Raw genomic sequence first — 21872 nt, 5'->3', positions numbered from 1 at the left:
TGAATGAAAGAGGACCGAATTGTATCAAGTCATTTGGTAAAAGACCAACGGAGAGACCCAGGAGTACATAGCTGAATGAAATTAAAACAATATTCAACAAGGTGGCCGTAAATAATTGCCAAGAAATAGCACAAGATAGACTGCCTTTGGAGGCAACACATGAGACCAACGCTGGATCTTTGAGTCCCTTGGAAGCTAAGGAGGAGGAGGAGAAGAAGAAGAAGAAGAAGAAGAAGAAGAAGAAGAAGACGACGAAGCAAAAAAAAAAAGAAAAGAAAAAAAAGAGATTTATGAACCAAGAGAATGTCCGCAAAATTCATACCGAAACCTTTGACAATGGGTGTTGAAGCCACGCCGTCTGGAAATCGTACAGAACATTCTTAAAGATGAAAATAGTCACCCCAACTCTCCGAACATTGTGATTAGAAGCGATGAGACATGGGAATATGGGTACGACTCAGAAACCGAGCTGTAGTCATGACATTGGAAACTCATGACTTCCCCAAGGCCAGAAAAAGCACCGGTTTCTTAAGGCCAAACAATCACAGGGAATACAAGCAGTAGGTGTCTCGTCGCTTTCGTGATGCTGTGCGGAGCAAATGACTGGATCTGTGGGCAGCGAAATCTTGGTAGTTCCATCAGGATAACGCACTGCTCATTCTACGCATCAGATTCAGATCTTCATCGCCGAACACGACATTCCTGTGGTTAGTCTCGCTCCCTACTCTCCCGACATGCCTCCTTGAGACTTTCCCAAGCTGAAAATGTCCGTGAAAAGGACATGGTTTGAGTCAAAATAAAACATCACGAGAAATACAATGGCTCAGGTGATAACCATTCCAAATACGCATTCCAGAAGTGTTTCCAACAATGGGCGGAGAGGTAGCAAAAGTGTGTGTGTGTGTGTGTGTGTGTGTGTGTGTGTGTGTGTGTGTGTTTTACCAAGGAGACCACTTTGAAGAGGAGGAGGGTTCTGTTCAGTACAGATATTTCTGCCAACCAAAGGTTCGATACTTTTTGAACATATCTACCATTCCACACATCAATGTTGTTGAAAACGAAGACGTGATGTCGTCCCTAACAAGAATTTCAAACAATCACAACAGGTGCTGGCACAAGTTCACTTGAAAACACGGATGACGAGGTTAGCGCCTTGCCATTTTAGTATTTCAAGGCGCAGATTAGCCGGGTGCAACCCTAGCAAACTGTAGGACCCGACCCTTTGGTGAAACAATGAAATACCAAAAGAAATCTTCGGAAAAGCCCACGAGTTCGTCGTAAGCAAATGTTTTACACTCTAGCACAGAAAGCCGGTGGCATGAGTAATAGATTGTGAGCGCAAGGGAGAGACGCCCATGTTTTCGCAAGACTCGACGGCTTGAGCAGCTTATATCACAGTTCGGGAAATGTCGGGCTAGGCTCGAACTATTGGTAGTCTCGTATATAAAGGCATATACACAGAAGCACCAAGGAAACTGGTTTAGGCATCCGTATTCAAATAAAAAGATAGTAAACAGGCAGAATACGGCACTACGGTTCTAAACATTCTGCGTGGTGTCTGTTTGTTCTATATCGTGTCTCCCTACCACTTTCGCGCAACGACGCTCTGAGGGTGTTTTTTAGGGAATTGAATAGTTTGAACCTGGGACCTGTTGCTGGTAAGGAGACGCCAGACCACACATGACATGTAGAGTTCAGAAGAGTTCAGTGAGACTAGCGATGATATAACCAAATACTTAATGATTTCAGCGTCAGTTCCACTGCACTCCCTGTAAAAGAATCTTAATACTAACTAAATTTAGTGGAAGGGGTTCAAGGCTTTCCTATTTTTAGTTAGCTGGTAAAATAACGTCAAAAAAGCAGTTAAGTTTACCATTGTAAATTTTATTCTACTCACAAAACATCGTTTATAAATTGCACTATTGATAAAAGGAAATGTTTTAATACAGGATGGTAAAAACCAACTGCGTTCAACAAAAATGAGAACGAATATTCCCTGAATGGGTTTCCAAGTTCTACAATGGATCGAAGGATGACCTTTGCCATATCACATCTATAATCTAGGTTTAAATTAAGTTTCACAAAAGAGAAAACAATCAAAATGGTCTACAGTGACCCTCAATTATCTTCAATTACTTATCTACCTTGTCGTAAATTACAGTGGCTGATGTGGCTTCTCAATAACTATATAACTGAAAAATCATCGCGTTTCAGATTTTTACTTCAAGTGGCAAATGTGAACACCATGAGCTTTAATTGACGATCGACACTAGTATTACGTAAAGGGGATGTAACAGATGAGACTTCTGCAGTTCTGAGTGAAGCCTTAAGCGCTCAAAAATGCGGCATCGCGTGCGTTCATTACCTTGTCGGTGTTCGTCAGGGGGCGGCGGGCAGCATAGCTCCGCTCACCTCGCCATCTCTGAAGCAACTCTCTCCTAACTTCTCCTTACTACTATTTACCGAAGTTGGTTTAAAAAAAACTATCTGGCTGTGTTTTCATCTGACCAATCAGGGTCTGAATGTTAACCTTAAGCTCCGCCTACAAAAATTCTGTCTATCCAATGAGAAACGTTATACTTTTCGTGGTGGGGCAATGTTTTTAAAGTTTGCAACGTAACAGAGAAGCGAAAAAGTCTCACGCTAAAACTTGCAGCTGGTGTGGTCCTTTTAGCGTTATCGTAAGATCTATACTGTTCTTCTGGAGGGCTCTATCTTTTAACATGGGCTGGGGGGTGGTCCTAACGTAACAGAAGCGCGAAAAAGTCTCACGCTAAAACTTGTGGGTGGTGTAGCCCTTTTTGTGTTATCGTAAGATCTATACTGTTCTTCTGGAGGGCTCTAGCTTTTAACATGGGCTGGGGGGGTGGTCCTAACGTAACAGAGACGCGAAAAAGTCTCACGCTAAAAACTTGCGGGTAGTGTGGTCGTAGCAGTTAGCTGGCGACGTGGGTGTCCGTCCCTTATCGTAGGGCCTTCTCGCTTAACACGGTTCTGCTCTCGGCTTCTGTTCTCGTTTCTCCACTCGGAACTGCGTCTGTCTCACGGTGGGAAGGTATGACATGCATTTAGGCATTCTTGTGTTAGTCTGTGGTATTCCATTTGCTCACTCGTTACTCGTATTACTTTGGTTAATTTAATGTCACGATTTATTCGGAGCTATGTGACATACTACTGGATTTGCTTATCATGTCAGGGTTTTCATGGAAAGTGTTGGATTTGCCTGACACCTTACACGGTCGGTAAAGCTTGTATAAGACAAGTGTCTGGTGTAATTGTCAGATCGCTTAGTGCTGGTACAATGACACGTTATCAAGATTTAAGTAAGTTTGAAGGTGGTGTTATAGGGGATGGGACACAGAATCTCCGGGGTAGCGATGAAATAGGGATTTTATCCTTACGACAATTTCACGAGTGTAGCGTGAATATCAGGAATCCTGTAAAACATCAAATCTCCGACATCGTTGCGGCCGGAAAAGGATCCTGTAAGAACGGGACCAACGATGACTGAAGAGAATCGTTCGGCGTGACAGAAGTGCAACCTTTCCGCAAATTGCTGCAGGTTTCAGTGCTGGGCCATCAACAAGTGTCCGCGTGCGAACCGTTCAACGAAACATCATCGATATGGGCTTTCGGAGCCGAAGGCCCACTCGTGTACCCTTGACGTCTGCACTACACTAAGCTATACGCCTCGCCTGGACCCATCAACACCGATATTGTAGTGTTGATGACTAGAAGCATGTTACTTGATCGGACAGGCCTCGTTTCAAATTGTATCGAGCGAATGCAAGTGTACGGGTTTGTAAACAACCTCATGAATTCATGGATCCTGCATATCAGAAGGGGACTGTTAAAGCTGGTGGAGGCTCTGTAATGGTGTGGGACGTGTGCAGTTGGTGTGATATGGGACCCCTGATACCTGTAGATACGATTCTGACAGGTAACATGTACTTGAGCATCCTGTCTGATCGCCTGCATTCATTCATGTCCATTGTGTATTCCGACGGACTTGGGCAATTGCAGCAGGACAGTACGATAGCTCACACGCCCAAAATTGCTTCAGGAAACTCTTTTGAGTTTAAACACATCCGCTGGCCACCAAGCTCCCCAGACATGAACATTATTGAGCAGATCTGGGATGCCTTGCAACGTGCTGTTCAGAAGAGATGTCTACCCCCTCGTACTCTTACAGGTTTATGGACAGCCGTGCAGGATTCATGGTGTCAGTTCCCTCCAGCACTACTTCAGACATTATTTGAGTCCATGCCACGTCGTGTGGCGGCACTTATGCGTGCTTGCGGGGGCCTTACGCGATATTAGGCAGGTGCACCAGTTTCTTTGGTTATTCAGTGTAGCTCCAGGGCGGGTCGCACCATTGCAATGTATCTTTGAGATAGCGATTGTAACCGAGTACAATTCTATGTCTGACTTCAATTTCTCTTAAATTTTCTTCTTTATTTCATCCGGATATTCTACGTGTAGCCCCTATGTTACACATGCCCTATATCAACCGTTTGCGTAAGTTGATAGCCACAGAAGCTAACTTCTATGGCAAGTAAACGATGTTTTAGAAGCACTCTTAAATTGACAGGTACGACTTTCAGGGAACACGCTAAGACAATTTACAGTTGGTAGATGTGAAAGGTCAAAACTGTTTCTCTCATGTTCACTTAGAAACTGGGGCCTCTTCAACTCTAAGATAGGCATCCCTGACAGAAAATCAGAATGGAACTATTCCAGGATTTATTGAGGTCTGCATCTAGATACGAAATTAAATAAACAAAAAAAAATCAAAGAAGAAACAGTAAAATGTTTTGTGAAGCAGTTTGTCAGAAAGTAAGAAATAAAATACATTACAGGACCGTTTGCAGCGCCTCTAAAATATGCTCGAAATCATGCACAACAAAATGAGGAGCCGATTGAGAATTTAAAGTTCAATGCTTAACTTACAAAATTAGAATTTTAAAGACTACCGGAAAATATTTGTCTGGTGTAACTGAGTGGTCTCCCTTCGCCACAAACGTATTAGTATCTCAGCTGCTGTACATGATTTAGAGCTTATTTTAAGAGACGCATCAAATATTCCTCTAATCTGTTGCTATCCCTACTTTTAGACAAATCAGTAACTGTAAAAACATTAGTCCAAAAAAGTAAATTTTTCAGGAGACGCAAAAAACTGTATACGGCTAAATAATGGACAGTAGGATAAATCAATTAATTTTAATATTGCCTGTGTATGTTAGGTAAGCTTTAACATTACACAAAACATTTGATCGTTTTAATACAGTTATATTTGATTTTCAAGTATTGTTAATAAAGCATGAAAACTTGCATAACACATCTAAATGTCGATCGCTATTCTACTATTATTAAGAGTATATTGCTTAAGAGAAAGCAGGAAGTTCCAATTTATGCAATGATTTGATAATTTTTGACACTTCAAATAGATAGCTTGCAGGAAGTACCTCTGATCGCATTACCAACAGAGACGAGTGAATAAGAGGTGTGTACAATAGCGTGCGCACGCAATCTGTAGTACAGTATGTAACCAATGGCTAAAAATCACACACACACACACACACACACACACACACACACACACTAGCGACGTCCATCTAAGGAAAGCAACATATCTCCATGACACAGCTTCTGTCTCAGATCGGAATCTCATTCGTTGTGTACACAAGCCCTCACGCTTCGGACAAAAGTCACATTCGTTTGCTTATTAAGCAACTTAGCTGATAATACTGCAAGCAAAATTCCATCGGATATCCTACCACGCTGACCTTTAAAGAAACCATCTTCAAAACTCATTGGTCTAAGCTAGATGTCTGATGAACAAAATGCAGTACTTCTGCAACTTATATCTCAGTTATTAAAGTCGTTTTACAAAATCTGTGGAAGCTCCATGTATCCAAGTAACATGAAATTTTCTCTCGTCTCGAATCAAAGGCGCAGATAAAATTAGTGTTATTAATTAAAAGTGAATGAAGATAATAGCTTCAGTCACATACCGGTGACACAGGGCATGTGGCTTCATAACCGCCTAACAGGTCTGAAAGGCAGCAGTACTTACGTAAGGGCATACGTTTTAGCAAAATCCGGCCGTGCGACGCACTTCACGTGTTATCACCAAGCCGCACTACATGTTACTCGATTCTCGTTACAAAGCTAACGTAGCGGCCTGCCCACTATATCAACAGCACGCAGGCGTGATGTTTGCGTACACAGATATGCACTAAAGAGAAAGGGGGCAGGATGCATAGTTAATGCACCTGATGATATGATTTGATTCCGGAAAGGTACTTGGCATGTCTGTCAGTAAAAATTTGAAACTGAAGTTAAATCATTTGTATTTCATTGAGGTCGTTCAGTGATGAATTTTCGTCATACTCGTTAACTAATAATAATGGATAACGACACAGAGGAATTACACACACTGGATGCGAGTGGGTATTGATTTAAAGCAATGGGGAAAGTAGAAAATTTGTGCCAGACTGCGATATGAACCCGGGTCTCCTTTTTACGAGACAGATGCTCTGACCACTGCGCCATCCGGACACAGTGATCACGACAGCTGCACGGACTATCCTAGAACGCCTCCCGTCAGACCCATATTTTCAACTTACCCACACGCTTCTAATGTAACGATCCTTACCTATTACCCCAGTTACTAGCAGCATTTCACCGATTCCTGTAAGACTTCTAATCTTATGTGCAGCTACACTGATGGGATCATTGGCCGTCCTTAATTAGATGTATTTCGTGTCTGTTCCTTCAGACATGTCCTGAAGACCAGTCACCACATATAAATAATGGATAAATCTAACTTCTGTTTACTTGTTTATTAACTTCTAGTTTTTGATCGTCCTTGCCATTTCTTGTACAAACAAGCTGATCAGGTTCGACACGTGACATGCCACAAAAATTAAAATTTATAGGTGACACAAAAAAATTACTATATTCCACAGAATTGTTGGTTATCCACTGAATCCAATCTTGTTCGAAAGCGAAAATGCAGCTGCACCGAAAGGAACAGACTAATTTTCCAAAAGCAATATGAGAACCAAAGAAACATAAGTTAAACAGCAGCTGCTAAACCCACGATCAGTCATGTAATGCTAAAATTGGGTAGATGAGAGGTTTGCCGGAATCACGGGAAATCACTTCTAGAAGCGTATGAGAATTCTTTAGTGAATAAAAACTCTGTGTTCTAAATTCAGGGGGGAAGAGAGGAGAAGTGTTCTTCGTGCCACCCCATTGGCGGATCGAAGGGGAAGCTGCTGTAAAATGTGATTTTGTCTAACAGGATCACCTGTCACAGAATTCAACTCAAGACTGTGGACCTCAATAAACAATTAGTTCCGAAAACAATGTCCACAGAACTTTGAATCAAAAATGACTGTAAGTGAGAGGCAACAAAAAGGGACCACATTTTTTGTCTGTTCTAGGCAATACGGTGGAGAATTTAAAGACATTAGGCTGTTCAGTGAACTTTGAATCAAAAATGAACTTTTTGAACTACCATCTTCAAGCAGAGAGAGAGATTGAGAGAGAAACGCCGGCCGGTGTGGCCGAGCGGTTCTAGGCGCTACAGTCTGGGACCGCGCGACCACTACGGTCGCAGGTTCGAATCCTGCCTTGGGCATGGATGTGTGTGATATCCTTAGGTTAGTTAGGTTTAAGTAGTTCTAAGTTCTAGCGGACTGATGACCTCAGAAGTTAAGTCCCATAGTGCTCAGAGCCATTTGAACCATTTTTTTGAGATATAGAAACGAAATGTAAGCCGATAATCACGTAATTACAATGAAATAAAGGCGAGTTTTCATATTTGTTCTTCAATAAAACATTTGTTCATATATTGAAAAGTTAAATTGCTTTTCATACCGGTTTCATAAGTTTTGCTGTTTTATAGTTTAGAAAAAAAGCCACACTGCGACAAAACTGATGTTAGGTATGGATTCAGTGCTGAAAGAACCATAAGATTAGCTATTCCTATCGCTGCATCACTGCACCTGGAGTCATGACTGTATGTTAACACTTAACACTACGACATTCATTATTTCTTCTTAAGGTTTGCTTCCCACTTCGTGTTCATTGTCAAGGCACGTACCCCGCTTATCTTGAACTGGACGTACGCTTAATCCGCAGCATACTAGTTCTACGGATGTCCTCAATCCATAATTGATAAAAATTTCTTTAGATATTTTATTACACCCGTGCATGATAGAACCATACCTTAACTATTATTTTCCATTTATTCTTTTTGTAGATAACTAGACGATGCCCTACATAAGCTAAACGCGTCATTAAAGCAATATTTTCGCAACCAAGGCTGTTTTCTTCAAAAAATAGTCTTCCTACGGTTGTTCTGCCAGTTGGTCACAGGAGTGGGAGATGTTCTACACACTGCGCAACAGAATTGAAGAATCACTTTATAAAAACCCCGTAATAGCCTCCGAATGCCTGTGATATTTGGTTCAACAAAACCTTTCTGTGTAATGATGCAAACGCGCGGTGTCCCGAGACGTCACCCTCGGGCTCTATGACGCTTCAGACAGCAAAGATGTCGGCACGTGCGAAGAGAGGCCACAGCTCAGTCCATGCGATGTCTAAGGTGCGTTAACGATGTCACAATGGCACCAAATTTCATCACAGTTCTGCCCAACGCCACCGTGTGCGTTTCACACGATGGAAAGATCGTCCTAGACCCTCTTACTGAAATTTCGTCCCTTCTTTGACGCCTCTGCGATGGAGGTCAGAACCGCGACGCCCAGCACTGAGCTACGCCGCTTGTTTATGAGTCGCCGAGGAAAACGTTCCAGACTCGCCACCGCTCGGAACCGGCATGAGAAAGCTTCAGGGGTTGGCATAAATGGCGTCAATGAATCTACCTCTTTCTCTGGTACATTGATTTCCACACATATCACACCCCTTTGAACCGCAGCGCCACCGCCATTTTTGCTCCCCTGTACAGGTTGGAACCATTATGGACTCATCAAAACCATTCCACAAAATTTAAACGGTGCTTATAGTTTTTCAGCACTTGTTTCGCGTGGAGTGATCGAGGAGGGAAGTGAGGAAAGGGGAGAGGGACCGAAATTGACAGATGTGTGAATGCGAGGGCTATTCGGAAAGTGAGGAACGGTCGCCAAATGGAAACCACTGTGAAAATCCAACGGGGCTTTTCACAGACGTTTTGGGCAGTGTCTCTAGTATGACCGTCAATCGCATCAAGACGCTCTTTTCAGTTGTGAGCTCACTGTGAGCGAGTAAAGGTGCCTAGAACAACGATGTCTCCTTCCAAGTAGGAGGGCCTGCTGAGAGGCTTCGCCTTAATGAATGCAGCCCACCTAACACAACTGCCACGCACTTCCTTCTTCACGGCAATTCTCAGCCGCACTCTGCAGGGGCAGTGAAGACGCTCCCGCAGCCTTTTCGATGGGAAGTGTTCGATCACCCACAACACAGCCCTAATTGGCTTGTCCTGAGCATCACCTCTGTTCACATGGAACTGTGGATACGAAGACAACACTTGGGTGCAGGCTACTCGCCATAGACCAGCGTAGAGAACTATCGGAAAGCACAGGCGGCTGCCTTCTATGACGATGGTGTTGGAAATTTGGTATAACGCTCCGACAAATGTCTAAGTCGGAGCGGCGACTATGTAGAGAAGTACCTGGAAGGTGTAGCTAAACGTGCAAAGAAAACAGTTTTGATTTTCACTGCGGTTCCGATTTCGCGACCGATCGTTCCATACTTTCGGAACAAACCTCGTAAAACGGCAAAGGGACACGCTGACAGGCGCCAGCAGGCAGGCAACTGGAATATCAGGGCTGACAGGGGTTGCCTACCTGCAGGCGCCTCGGAGTACTTTACAGGTTCTCTCTGTACAAGACCACTTTTAAGATACCCAATGAAAGTGAATGAGTGCCAGCGAGGGTTTTGCCGAACTGAGAGGTCTTAGAAGGACCCTTTGTTATTTTATTCGAGCATGTGTCAATACCGCACGCACCCCCTGCCCCCTCCCGCCACAGGAGGACGCGAAATAAGAACGCCGTAATCCCACTTGTTGCAGCACGTGACCTGTACACGACAGCAAAAATTGCGACCGCACTGTGCACCAAAAGGGTGCGATCACCCTCAGTGAGAATCGAGCTCCCAAATATCCTTATAGAACGGCTGAAACGTTAGAGGGTGTCAGCAGTGTCAAGGTTGTCCAGAGCGTCTTCCTGCTGCTCATCACACTGACAGAAAAATGTGTGGGAATCAACACCCAGGAAAAGCAGTGGTTTTATTCACTCCGTTTACGCCACTCCCTCGGGCCTTTACGTGCCAGTTCTGAGCGGTGGTGTGTCTGGAACGTTTTGCTCGACCACCGATAAGAATACTACGTGATTTCAGTGCTGCACGTCGCGGTTCTGACCTTCAGCGCAGAGGCGTCAAAGAAGGGGTGAAATATGGGTAAAAGGGTCTGTGACGATCTTCTCTTCGTCAACGTCCACGGTGGCGTTGGGTAGCACAGCTTAAACGTCACATTAACTTCCGAGCTGTGGCCTTTTCTTCGTATGTGTCGACATACTGCTGTTTCGAAGCTTCGTCGAGCCTAAGGATGACTTCGCATGGGGTCATACTTTTGCATCATTACAGAGGAAGGTTATAATCACCTTTGAGCCAAATTTCACAATTATGTGTCGCTATGGGGCGCTATAACAGGGCTTCGAAAAAGTGATCCTTTAATTCTGTTGTGCAGTGTAATTTGTCTTAGCCTTCCATATTGATTGTGTTAGCAGTAAACGAGTTTAGCTTTCGCTTGAACAGCCCAGAGTCGCTGAGAATGGTAAGCATTTGGTGTGGTGTGTTCCAGGGTCGTGAGGTGGACGTGGGCCGGCTCGGTCTGGTGATGGTGCTGGCCGGAATGGTGGGCAGCGTCTGCTGCGGCGTCGTACTCGACAAGACGCACAAGTACAAGTGAGTACCCTGCACCACATGATGCACAAGTATCACTGAATACCCGACATCACTAGACGTATGAGTACAAGTGAGTACCCTACACCACATGATGCACAAGTATGACTGAATACCCGACATCACTAGATGTATGAGTACAAGTGAGTACCTGACACTATAAGACACATGAGTACAAGTGAGTAATCGATACTTCAAGTCATACATGTACAAGTGAGTACCCAGCACCACTGGACACAAGAGTGCAACAGAGTAGCTAACATATCAAAAGGCATGAGTACAAGTGAGTACCTCACACCACAGTATAAGTGAGTAGGCAACACCATAAGGCTCACTAATGAAAATGAGTAGCCAACACCATAAGATGCACAAGTAAGTATCTGATATAAAAGAAAGATGCACAAGTGAGTACCCAACATTTGAAGTCACACGCATACAACTGAATATCTGACACCACTTGATGCACGAGTACAAGTGAGTAGCCAACACAGCAAAAGCACAGTGCAAGTGAGTACCTGAGATCACAGTGCAAGTGATTAACTAACAACACAGTACAAGTGAGTAGCTGACACCTCAGGATGCACAAGTAAACGTGAGTATTCAACATGAGTACTCAACACCATAAAACGCATGAGTGCAAGTGAGTACCTAATACTACAGCACAAGTGAATAGTCAACACCACAAGACGCACAAGTACATGTAAGTATCCGGCATCACAAACCCACAAGTACAAGTAAGTATCCGAAAGCAGTGAGTACAAGTGAATAGCCCATATGACAAGACTCACTAGTATAAGTAAACTAACATACACTAGAGTAAAAGTGAGTACCAAACATCACGAGTATGAATGAGTACCTCACCCTCAACATTTAGATTATATACGCTACATGGTCCACTCTTCTGCAGCGAAGAAATCTTCAGAAAAAAATATATCCCGGCTTCGATTCCTGGCGGGGTCAGGGATTTTCCCTGCCTCGTGATGACTGGGTGTTGTGTGATGTCCTTAGGTTAGTTAGGTTTAAGTAGTTCTAAGTTCTAGGGGACTGATGACCACAGATGTTAAGTCCCATAGTGCTCAGTCATTTGAACCATTTTAGAAAAAATAACACGCTCTAAAATCAAGAGATATGAAATGTTCCATTCATAGATCCCAACTGAACTGGTACTCATGAATGTGGATAAGTCGAAAAATCTGAAGCATATATTTCTCTATTAGGTCTTTAGAAACATGTAAATGTACATACAGTGAGAAACATAAGATAATAATTAGGCTATTGTAGCCACAAGTCATCAAATAGTAATTTAATTTACACTACCTTTTTCCATTGATCACAATACTGCAGTAAATGTGTACAGAAGTCATATTTTATCTATTTTTTATTAACAATATATGCGTCAATCGGTTCTGTTCATTGGGGTAGACGGAGTTTGGCATCCATGTAATCTTTAGGCTCCTCTTCAAGTGAACTTAACAGTTTCTAAACTTACGAGTATTTATGGTTGCTAGGGAGTGACTTAAAATGTATGTTCATGAGTAATAGACCTTTCTATACCAACATAAGTGACTATAAATCTTTGTTAAGATTATTCATGTCTAGTACTGATCCCATGAATTGAGCTGTTGGTCTGAAAAAGAAACACTTTTCTATGACAAATTTTATTATGGAATAAATATATTGGGAAGCAGTAGTTGGTATCCCCAGTTCTCTGAACAGGACTCTGCAGGAAATTCTTGTGTTTACCTCACACATAATTCGCGTTAGACGCTTTTGGACTATAAACTTTAGTTTGGATTGATGTTTTGCCCTAAAACTGATTCCCATTTTACATTATGTAAAGAAAGTAAGTGAACTATGGTAGCTTTTTTATTTGCCGATGTGGAGCCATGTCCCTAACGTTTAACATTGGTAGCTTCGTCACATTGGTCCTTGTTGTGCGCAGTTTGGATGGTTGCGGCCGGATACGTGACGATGTTGTCACACGCTGTCTGTTATAAATCTATTTCTTAGCCCCCAGACTCATCGCTACATCACCTGTCACACCATGTATCTCATCATCACCTTTCTACAGCACCAACACAAGACCTGACGCTTCAGGTATCGAGGCTGTACCTACGCTGAGGTGATGAAAGTCATGGGATAGCGATATATATATACACTCCTGGAAATGGAAAAAAGAACACATTGACACCGGTGTGTCAGACCCACCATACTTGCTCCGGACACTGCGAGAGGGCTGTACAAGCAATGATCACACGCACGGCACAGCGGACACACCAGGAACCGCAGTGTTGGCCGTCGAATGGCGCTAGCTGCGCAGCATTTGTGCACCGCCGCCGTCAGTGTCAGCCAGTTTGCCGTGGCATACGGAGCTCCATCGCAGTCTTCAACACTGGTAGCATGCCGCGACAGCGTGGACGTGAACCGTATGTGCAGTTGACGGACTTTGAGCGAGGGCGTATAGTGGGCATGCGGGAGGCCGGGTGGACGTACCGCCGAATTGCTCAACACGTGGGGCGTGAGGTCTCCACAGTACATCGATGTTGTCGCCAGTGGTCGGCGGAAGGTGCACGTGCCCGTCGACCTGGGACCGGACCGCAGCGACGCACGGATGCACGCCAAGACCGTAGGATCCTACGCAGTGCCGTAGGGGACCGCACCGCCACTTCCCAGCAAATTAGGGACACTGTTGCTCCTGGGGTATCGGCGAGGACCATTCGCAACCGTCTCCATGAAGCTGGGCTACGGTCCCGCACACCGTTAGGCCGTCTTCCGCTCACGCCCCAACATCGTGCAGCCCGCCTCCAGTGGTGTCGCGACAGGCGTGAATGGAGGGACGAATGGAGACGTGTCGTCTTCACCGATGAGAGTCGCTTCTGCCTTGGTGCCAATGATGGTCGTATGCGTGTTTGGCGCCGTGCAGGTGAGCGCCACAATCAGGACTGCATACGACCGAGGCACACAGGGCCAACACCCGGCATCATGGTGTGGGGAGCGATCTCCTACACTGGCCGTACACCACTGGTGATCGTCGAGGGGACACTGAATAGTGCACGGTACATCCAAACCGTCACCGAACCCATCGTTCTACCATTCCTAGACCGGCAAGGGAACTTGCTGTTCCAACAGGACAATGCACGTCCGCATGTATCCCGTGCCACCCAACGTGCTGTAGAAGGTGTAAGTCAACTACCCTGGCCAGCAAGATCTCCGGATCTGTCCCCCATTGAGCATGTTTGGGACTGGATGAAGCGTCGTCTCACGCGGTCTGCACGTCCAGCACGAACGCTGGTCCAACTGAGGCGCCAGGTGGAAATGGCATGGCAAGCCGTTCCACAGGACTACATCCAGCATCTCTACGATCGTCTCCATGGGAGAATAGCAGCCTGCATTGCTGCGAAAGGTGGATATACATTGTACTAGTGCCGACATTGTGCATGCTCTGTTGCCTGTGTCTATGTGCCTGTGGTTCTGTCAGTGTGATCATGTGATGTATCTGACCTCAGGAATGTGTCAATAAAGTTTCCCCTTTCTGGGACAATGAATTCACGGTGTTCTTATTTCAATTTCCAGGTATATATATATATATATATATATATATATATATATATATATATATATATATATATATATGCATGCCAAGTCGTGATGCAGATTCGATTGAAAGTTTGCAAAGTAATATTTCAGAGCTAGATCAGAAATGTAAGGACTATGGTATGAAGATTAGCATCTCCAAAACGAAAGTAATATCAGTGGGAAAGAAATATAAACGGATTGAGTGCCAAATAGGAGGAACAAAGTTAGAACAGGTGGACGGTTTCAAGTACTTAGGATGCATATTCTCACAGGATGGCAACGTAGTGAAAGAACTGGAAACGAGGTGTAGCAAAGCTAATGCAATGAACACTCAGCTACGATCTACTCTTTTCTGCAAGAAGGAAGTCAGTACCAAGACTAAGTTATCTGTGCACCGTTCAATCTTTCGACCAACTTTGTTGTATGGGAGCGGAAGCTGGGTGGATTCAGGTTACCTTATCAACAAGGTTGAGGTTACGGATATGAAAGTAGCTAGGATGATTGCAGGTACTAGTAGATGGGAACAATGGCTGGAGGGTGTCCACAATGAGGAAATCAAAGAAAAACTGGGAATGAACTCTATAGATGTAGCAGTCAGGTCGAACAGGCTTAGATGGTGGGATCATGTTACACGCATGGGAGAAGCAAGGTTACCCAAGAGACTCATGGATTCAGCAGTAGAGGGTTGGAGGAGTCGGGGCAGACCGAGGAGAAGGTACCTGGATTCGGTTAAGAATGATTTTGAAGTAATAGGTTTAACATCAGAAGAGGCACCAATGTTAGCACTGAATAGGGGATCGTGGAGGAACTGTATGCTATGCTCCAGACTGAACGCTGAAAGGCATAATCAGTCTTATATGATGATGATGATGATGATGATGATATATATGGTGTTACAAAAGGGTACGGCCAAACTTTCAGGAAACATTCCTCACACACAAATAAAGAAAAGATGTTATGTGGACATGTGTCCGGAAACGCTTAATTTCCATGTTACAGCTCATTTTAGTTTCCTCAATATGTTCTTCCACCTACGCTCAATGGAGCACGTTATCATGATTTCATACGGGATACTCTACCTGTGCTGCTAGAACATGTGCCTTTACAAGTACGACACAACATGTGGTTCATGCACGATGGAGCTCCTGCACATTTCAGTCGAAGTGTTCGTACGCTTCTCAACAACAGATTCGGTGACCGATGGATTGGTAGAGGCGGACCAATTCCATGGCCTCCACGCTCTCCTGCCCTCAACCCTCCTGACTTTCATGTATGGGTGCATTTGAAAGCTGTTGTCTACGCAACCCCGGTACCAAATGTAGAGACTCTTCGTGCTCGTATTGTGGACGGCTGCGATACAATACGCCATTCTCCAGGGCTGCATCAGCGCATCAGGGATTCCGTGCGACGGAGGGTGGATGCATGTATCCTCGCTAACGGAGGACATTTTGAACATTTCCTGTAACAAAGTGTTTGAAGTCACGCTGGTACGTTCTGTTGCTGTGTGTTTCCATTCCATGATTAATGTGATTTGAAGAGAAGTAATAAAATGAGCTCTAACATGGAAAGTAAGCGATTCCGGGCACATGTCCACATAACACATTTTCTTTCTTTGTGTGTGAGGAATGTTTCCTGAAAGTTTGGCAGTACCTTTTTGTGACACCCTGTATACACAGATGGCAGTAGTATCACGTACACAGGGTATAAAAGGGCAGTGCATTGGCGGTGCTGTCGTTGGTACTCAGGTGATTCGTGTGAAAAGGTTTCGTGCGTGATTCTGCCAGCACGACGGGAATTAACAGACTTTGAAAGCGGAATGGTCATTGGAGTTAGACGAGTCGGACATTCCATTCCGGAAATCGTTAGGGAATTCAATATTCCGAGATCCACAGTGTCAAGGGCGTGCCGAATATAAAATTTCACGTGTTACCCCTCAGCAACCCAGTATTGCAACGCTTCGTTAGGAGATGAACTAAAATTTTACAATTTATCGTGGATTGTGCCCTTGCAAATAGTAGTGGACTGGTTAGTGCTTCATAAATACTCCGTATGGTTTTTATATTTTCTGTCTACATCCCGCAGGAAATTCACATGCATTTGTGAAATCGTTCCCGAAATCCATTATATCTCACCTTTAACATGCATCTCTACCGTCCAAACAGACCAAACTCAGTACACAGAGGTGTAAATAACACACCTAGAACCTCATTACTTAACATCCTGCCGGCCGGGGTGGCCGAGCGGTTCTAGGCGCTACAGTCTGGAACCGCGCGACCGTTACGGCCGCAGATTCGAATCCTGCCTCGGGCATGGATGTGTGTGATGTCCTTAGGTTAGTTAGGTTTAAGTAGTTCTAAGTTCTAGGGGACTGAGGACCTCAGAAGTTAAGTCCCATAGTGCTCAGAGCCATTTTTGAACTTAACATCCTGTTGAGAGAAATACATTGTCGAATTTGTGTACTTTGTTTATTTGTTGGCAACATATATGCTGACAGGTGGGGCGCCCTTTAAGGTACGAAGTGTATAGAAATGTGTGTCGCTTAAGACGCCGAAGTAGGTGCTCCTTGCACACTGTAATATCAGTTAGAACTTAATGAGTACTTGGTTAGTTCATTCGTAATTGTTGTCATCAGTAGTGCCATGTCTGAGTAAAGAATGTCACTTTTTGTACTTTTAACATTGCAGCACAGTCAGCAATCGTGATAATCTAATATATAAGAAACTATCAGCCTCGATTGCGGTAATGAAACTGACCTTTACCTAGGATTCAGCCCAAATAATTGAGCCTTCTTCAGAAGATCTAGTCCTACCAAGTTTCACGTGAGCTCCCGAGGCCCAACGCAGGGCGTCCATGGAGACGAGGCGCACGCCAGAGCTTAACACAAGTCTTGGTGTTGGCTTAGTACTTATGTACCGCATTTTTAAAATGTGACTACGCCTATTCAGGCTGTTCTAGTTTTATTTCTAGACGATGCCCTCTTAGACAAATTATAGATTCAGGTATATCTTCTGAAGAAGGCTCAATTATTTGGGCTGAAACCTAGGTAAAGGTTGGTTTCATTACCGCAATCGAGGCTGATAGTTTCTTATATAATGTCAAGTTTATTCAAGAGATGTTTACATTGTTTCCAAAACATTATTTTACGAATTACAAAATACACCTACTTCAAGGTTTGGCTAATTTCGTGCCCAATAAACTCTAACACAAAAACAGCGACGTACCACGGAGGAAATGTGCAAATCGGAGGTCGAAAATTGATATTCACACGAATAAAATCTTCTCGGGCTTCCAGACGCGACCAGTGGTTTAAAATCCACGAACTTTCTGTAGAGTTCTCCAAGGCCCTTGTGATGCATTCGGATATTCATACAGATATCGACTCAAAACGCAAAATTACTAAACTTTGATGGTCAATGAATGAGTGTGCATTACTACAGCGCAGTTTCACCGCATAGCTGGCAAGGACAGTAAACAGGGGACACGTCGATACCAGGGCATAAAGTCTTTGCGAATTTCATCGCGTGCACTCAGTTGAACAGCAACTATGCCTCGCATACAGGCGCGTGAAGAATATACGCAGATGTCAGCATTTGAGAGAGGAGGTGTAGTTGGGCTCAAAGATACCAGTTGAAGTAATCGGCAAATCGCCCGATATCTGAATAGAAGCGATGCCACTATTCGACGATGATGGGTGAATCATTGCCGAATGCAACGTCCAGAAGTAAGCAGTCCACCCAGAGAGACGACAGAGCGTGAGGACCGAGCAATTCCCAGAGAGGCGCTCAGAGCCCCAGATTTATCATTATGGTCGATTCGAAGTGCAACTGGTGCTTTAGTGGCCGCAAGAACCGTTACAAGGCAACTCACAGAAAGGGGGCTGACATCTGAGCTCACAGTGTCCCTTGCCCGATTACCATTGACAGCCGTAACCAACAACCCCGTTTGCAGTGGTTTTCTATTTTTATTTACACGTCAAGTTCCGTGGGACCAAATTGAGGAGCAAATCTCCAAGGTCATGGAAAGTGTCAGTACATGAAATTACAACATAAAAGTAATAACAATGTATGTAGGCTGTTTATGTTTTCTTATTGGTAACGCCACGTAGCGCTCTGTATGGAAATCACTGGCTGTGCTGTGTGCAGTCTGTGGCTAGTTTGCATTGTTGTCTGCCATTGTAGTGTTGGGCAGCTGGATGTGAACAGCGTGTAGCGCTGCGCAGTTGGAGATGAACCGCCAGCAGTGGTGGATGTGGGGAAGTGAGATAGCGGATTTTTGAGAGCGGATAATCTGGACGTGTGTCCATCAAAAATAGTACATTTGTAAGAATGTATGTCATGAACTGCTATATATATTATGACTTTTGAACACTTTTAAGGTAAATACATTGTTTGTTCTCTGTCAAAATCTTTCATTTGCTAACTATGCCTATCAGTAGTTAGTGCCTTCAGTAGTTTGAATCTTTTATATAGCTAGCAGTATTGGCGCTCGCTGTATTGCAGTAGTTTGAGTAACGAAGATTTTTGTGAGGTAAGTGATTTGTGAAACGTATAGGTTAATTTAGTCAGGGCCATTCTCTTGTAGGGATTATTGAAAGTCAGATTGCGTTGCGCAAAAAAATTATTGTGTGTCAGTTTAAGCACATTCATGTATAATTTTTCTTAGGGGGCGTTTCATAACAGATAAATGTAAATGTTTTTTGAACACAAAAAAAGTCAGTCAATAAGTTTAAGTAAAACAAAATCAACAATACAATAAGAATCGGCTTAATTTTTCAAGGAACTCCTCGACAGAATAGGAGTGAGCCATGAGGAAACTCTTCAGTTTCGATTTGAAAGCGCGTGGATTACTGGTAAGATTTTTGAATTCGAGTGGTAGCTTATTAAAAATGGATGCAGCAGTATACTGCACACCTTTCTGCACAAGAGTTGAGGAAGTCCGATCCAAATGCAGGTTTGATTTCTGCCGAGTATTAACCGAGTGAAAGCTGCTTCTTATCGGGAATAAGCTAATATTATTAACAAGAAATGACAGTAAGGAATATATATATATATATATATATATATATATATATATATATATATATATATATATATAATATAGGGTTATTAGAAATGATTGAAGCGATTTCACAGCTCTACAATAACTTTATTATTTGAAATATTTTCACAATGCTTTGCACACACATACAAAAACTCAAAAAGTTTTTTTACGCAATCACACATGTTCGATATGTGCCCCTTTAGTGATTCGGCAGACATCAAGCCGGTAATCAAGTTCCTCCCACACTCGGCGCAGCATGTCCCCATCAATGAGTTCGAAAGCATCGTTGATGCGAGCTCGCAGTTCTGGCACGTTTCTTGGTAGAGCAGGTTTAAACACTGAGTCTTTCACATAACCCCACAGAAAGAAATCGCATGGGGTTAAGTCGGGAGAGCGTGGAGGCCATGACATGAATTGCTGATCGTGATCTCCACCACGACCGATCCATCGGTTTTCCAATCTCCTGTTTAAGAGATGCCGAACATCATGATGGAAGTGCGGTGGAGCACCATCCTGTTGAAAGATGAAGTCGGCGCTGTCGGTCTCCAGTTCTGGCATGAGCCAATTTTCCGCGGGCTACGCGTGAAACTTGCCCGCACGCGTTCAACCGTTTCTTCGCTCACTGCAGGCCGACCCGTTGATTTCCCCTTACAGAGGCATCCAGAAGCTTTAAACTGCGCATACCATCGCCGAATGGAGTTAGCAGTTGGTGGATCTTTGTTGAACTTCGTCCTGAAGTGTCGTTGCACTGTTATGACTGACTGATGTGAGTGCATTTCAAGCACGACATACGCTTTCTCGGCTCCTGTCGCCATTTTGTCTCACTGCGCTCTCGAGCCCTCTGACGGCAGAAACCTGAAGTGCGGCTTCAGCCGAACAAAACTTTATGAGTTTTTCTGCGTATCTGTAGTGTGTCGTGACCATATGTCAATGAATGGAGCTACAGTGAATTTATGAAATCGCTTCAATCATTTGTAATAGCCCTGTATATATGTATATGTATTGAGAGGCCATTGTTAGAGTACCCAAACTCGTGAACAGGGGTCGACAAGAGGTTCGTGAACTTACACCACTTATTGCCCGAACCGCCCTTTTCTGAGCCAAAAATATTCTTTTAGAATGGGAAGAGTTACCACAAAATATAATACCATACGACATAAGCGAATGGAAAATAAGCAAAGAAGACTAATTTTCGTGCCGAACGATCACTCACTTCTGATACCCTTCGAATAGTAAAAAGGGCAGTGCACATGCGACCTGGAATCCCATTGACTGGAATGGTATTGTTTTCAGTGATGAGTCGAGACCCTCCGTATGACGGTGGACTACCAATCTGACCGTCGCCCGCCATAGGGGCTGACGACAAGGAGCGATGATCTGCAGTAGTATTTCATTTCATAGAAGGACCCCTTTGGTTGTCATCCGCTGCACAGATACAGCATAGCGGTACGTCGACGATGTTCTACGCCCCATTTTGTTGCCCTTCCTGGCAAGTTATCCTGGGCTTACATTTAAGCAAGAGAATGCTCACCCGCCCACGGAGAGAGTTTCTACCGTTTGTCTACGTGCTTGCCGAACCCTACTTTCACCAACAAGGTCGATCAATCCTCTATCCGCAGCTTTTGAAACAAATCTTGCAAGATATATAAAGAACATTTTATTGTTAATTTAGACATATAGCCATTAATATGGACTGAACTACCAAAAGACAAAATCCGTAGGAACGGTGATTTATCATTTCCTATCAGTAGGATTTTAATAGCATATTACCAGTGTGTATCTTATGTAACAGTTTCGTCTTGTTTGCTCGTTTTAGTATACGCTGACTGTGAAACTTGTTTTATGTCGAATCAGACCTTCGTTAAGCCTGTGTAACTTCGTCCCAGACTACGACTTAAAATAATCTCCACCGTTAATTGTCGAAATAAATGGTAATATAATATTTCCTGTGTTGACATGGCTGTATGGACAAGTTCGGAAAGACAGTATACACTACTGGCCATTAAAATTGCTACACCAAGAAGAAATGCAGATGATGAACGAGTATTCATTGGACAAATATATTACACTAGAACTAACATGTGATTACATTTTCACGCAATTTGGGTGCACAGATCCTGAGAAATCAGTACCAAGAACAGCCACCTCTGGCCGTAATAACGGCCTTGATACGCCTGGGCATTGAGTCAAGCAGAGCTTGGTTGGCGTCTACAGGCTGCCCATGCAGCTTCAACACGATACGACAGTTCATCAAGACTAGTGGCTGGCGTATAGTGACGAGCCAGTTG

General features: G+C 43.8%; 1 protein-coding gene across 1 annotated transcript in view; it reads left to right on the top strand.

Moving 5' to 3' along the window:
• Window positions 1-21872, top strand: part of LOC126095668 (feline leukemia virus subgroup C receptor-related protein 2-like) — a 241436-nt gene that overhangs the window by 115854 nt on the left and 103710 nt on the right. The window contains exon 3 of the mRNA XM_049910424.1: window positions 10868-10971. Within this exon, the coding sequence (XP_049766381.1) occupies window positions 10868-10971 (104 nt within the window). The remainder of the gene's footprint in view (window positions 1-10867; window positions 10972-21872) is intronic.

Source organism: Schistocerca cancellata, chromosome 8 (genome assembly GCF_023864275.1).
Source record: "Schistocerca cancellata isolate TAMUIC-IGC-003103 chromosome 8, iqSchCanc2.1, whole genome shotgun sequence".
Taxonomy (NCBI): Eukaryota; Metazoa; Arthropoda; class Insecta; order Orthoptera; family Acrididae; genus Schistocerca; species Schistocerca cancellata.
This window is presented reverse-complemented; position numbering and strand designations above follow the sequence as displayed.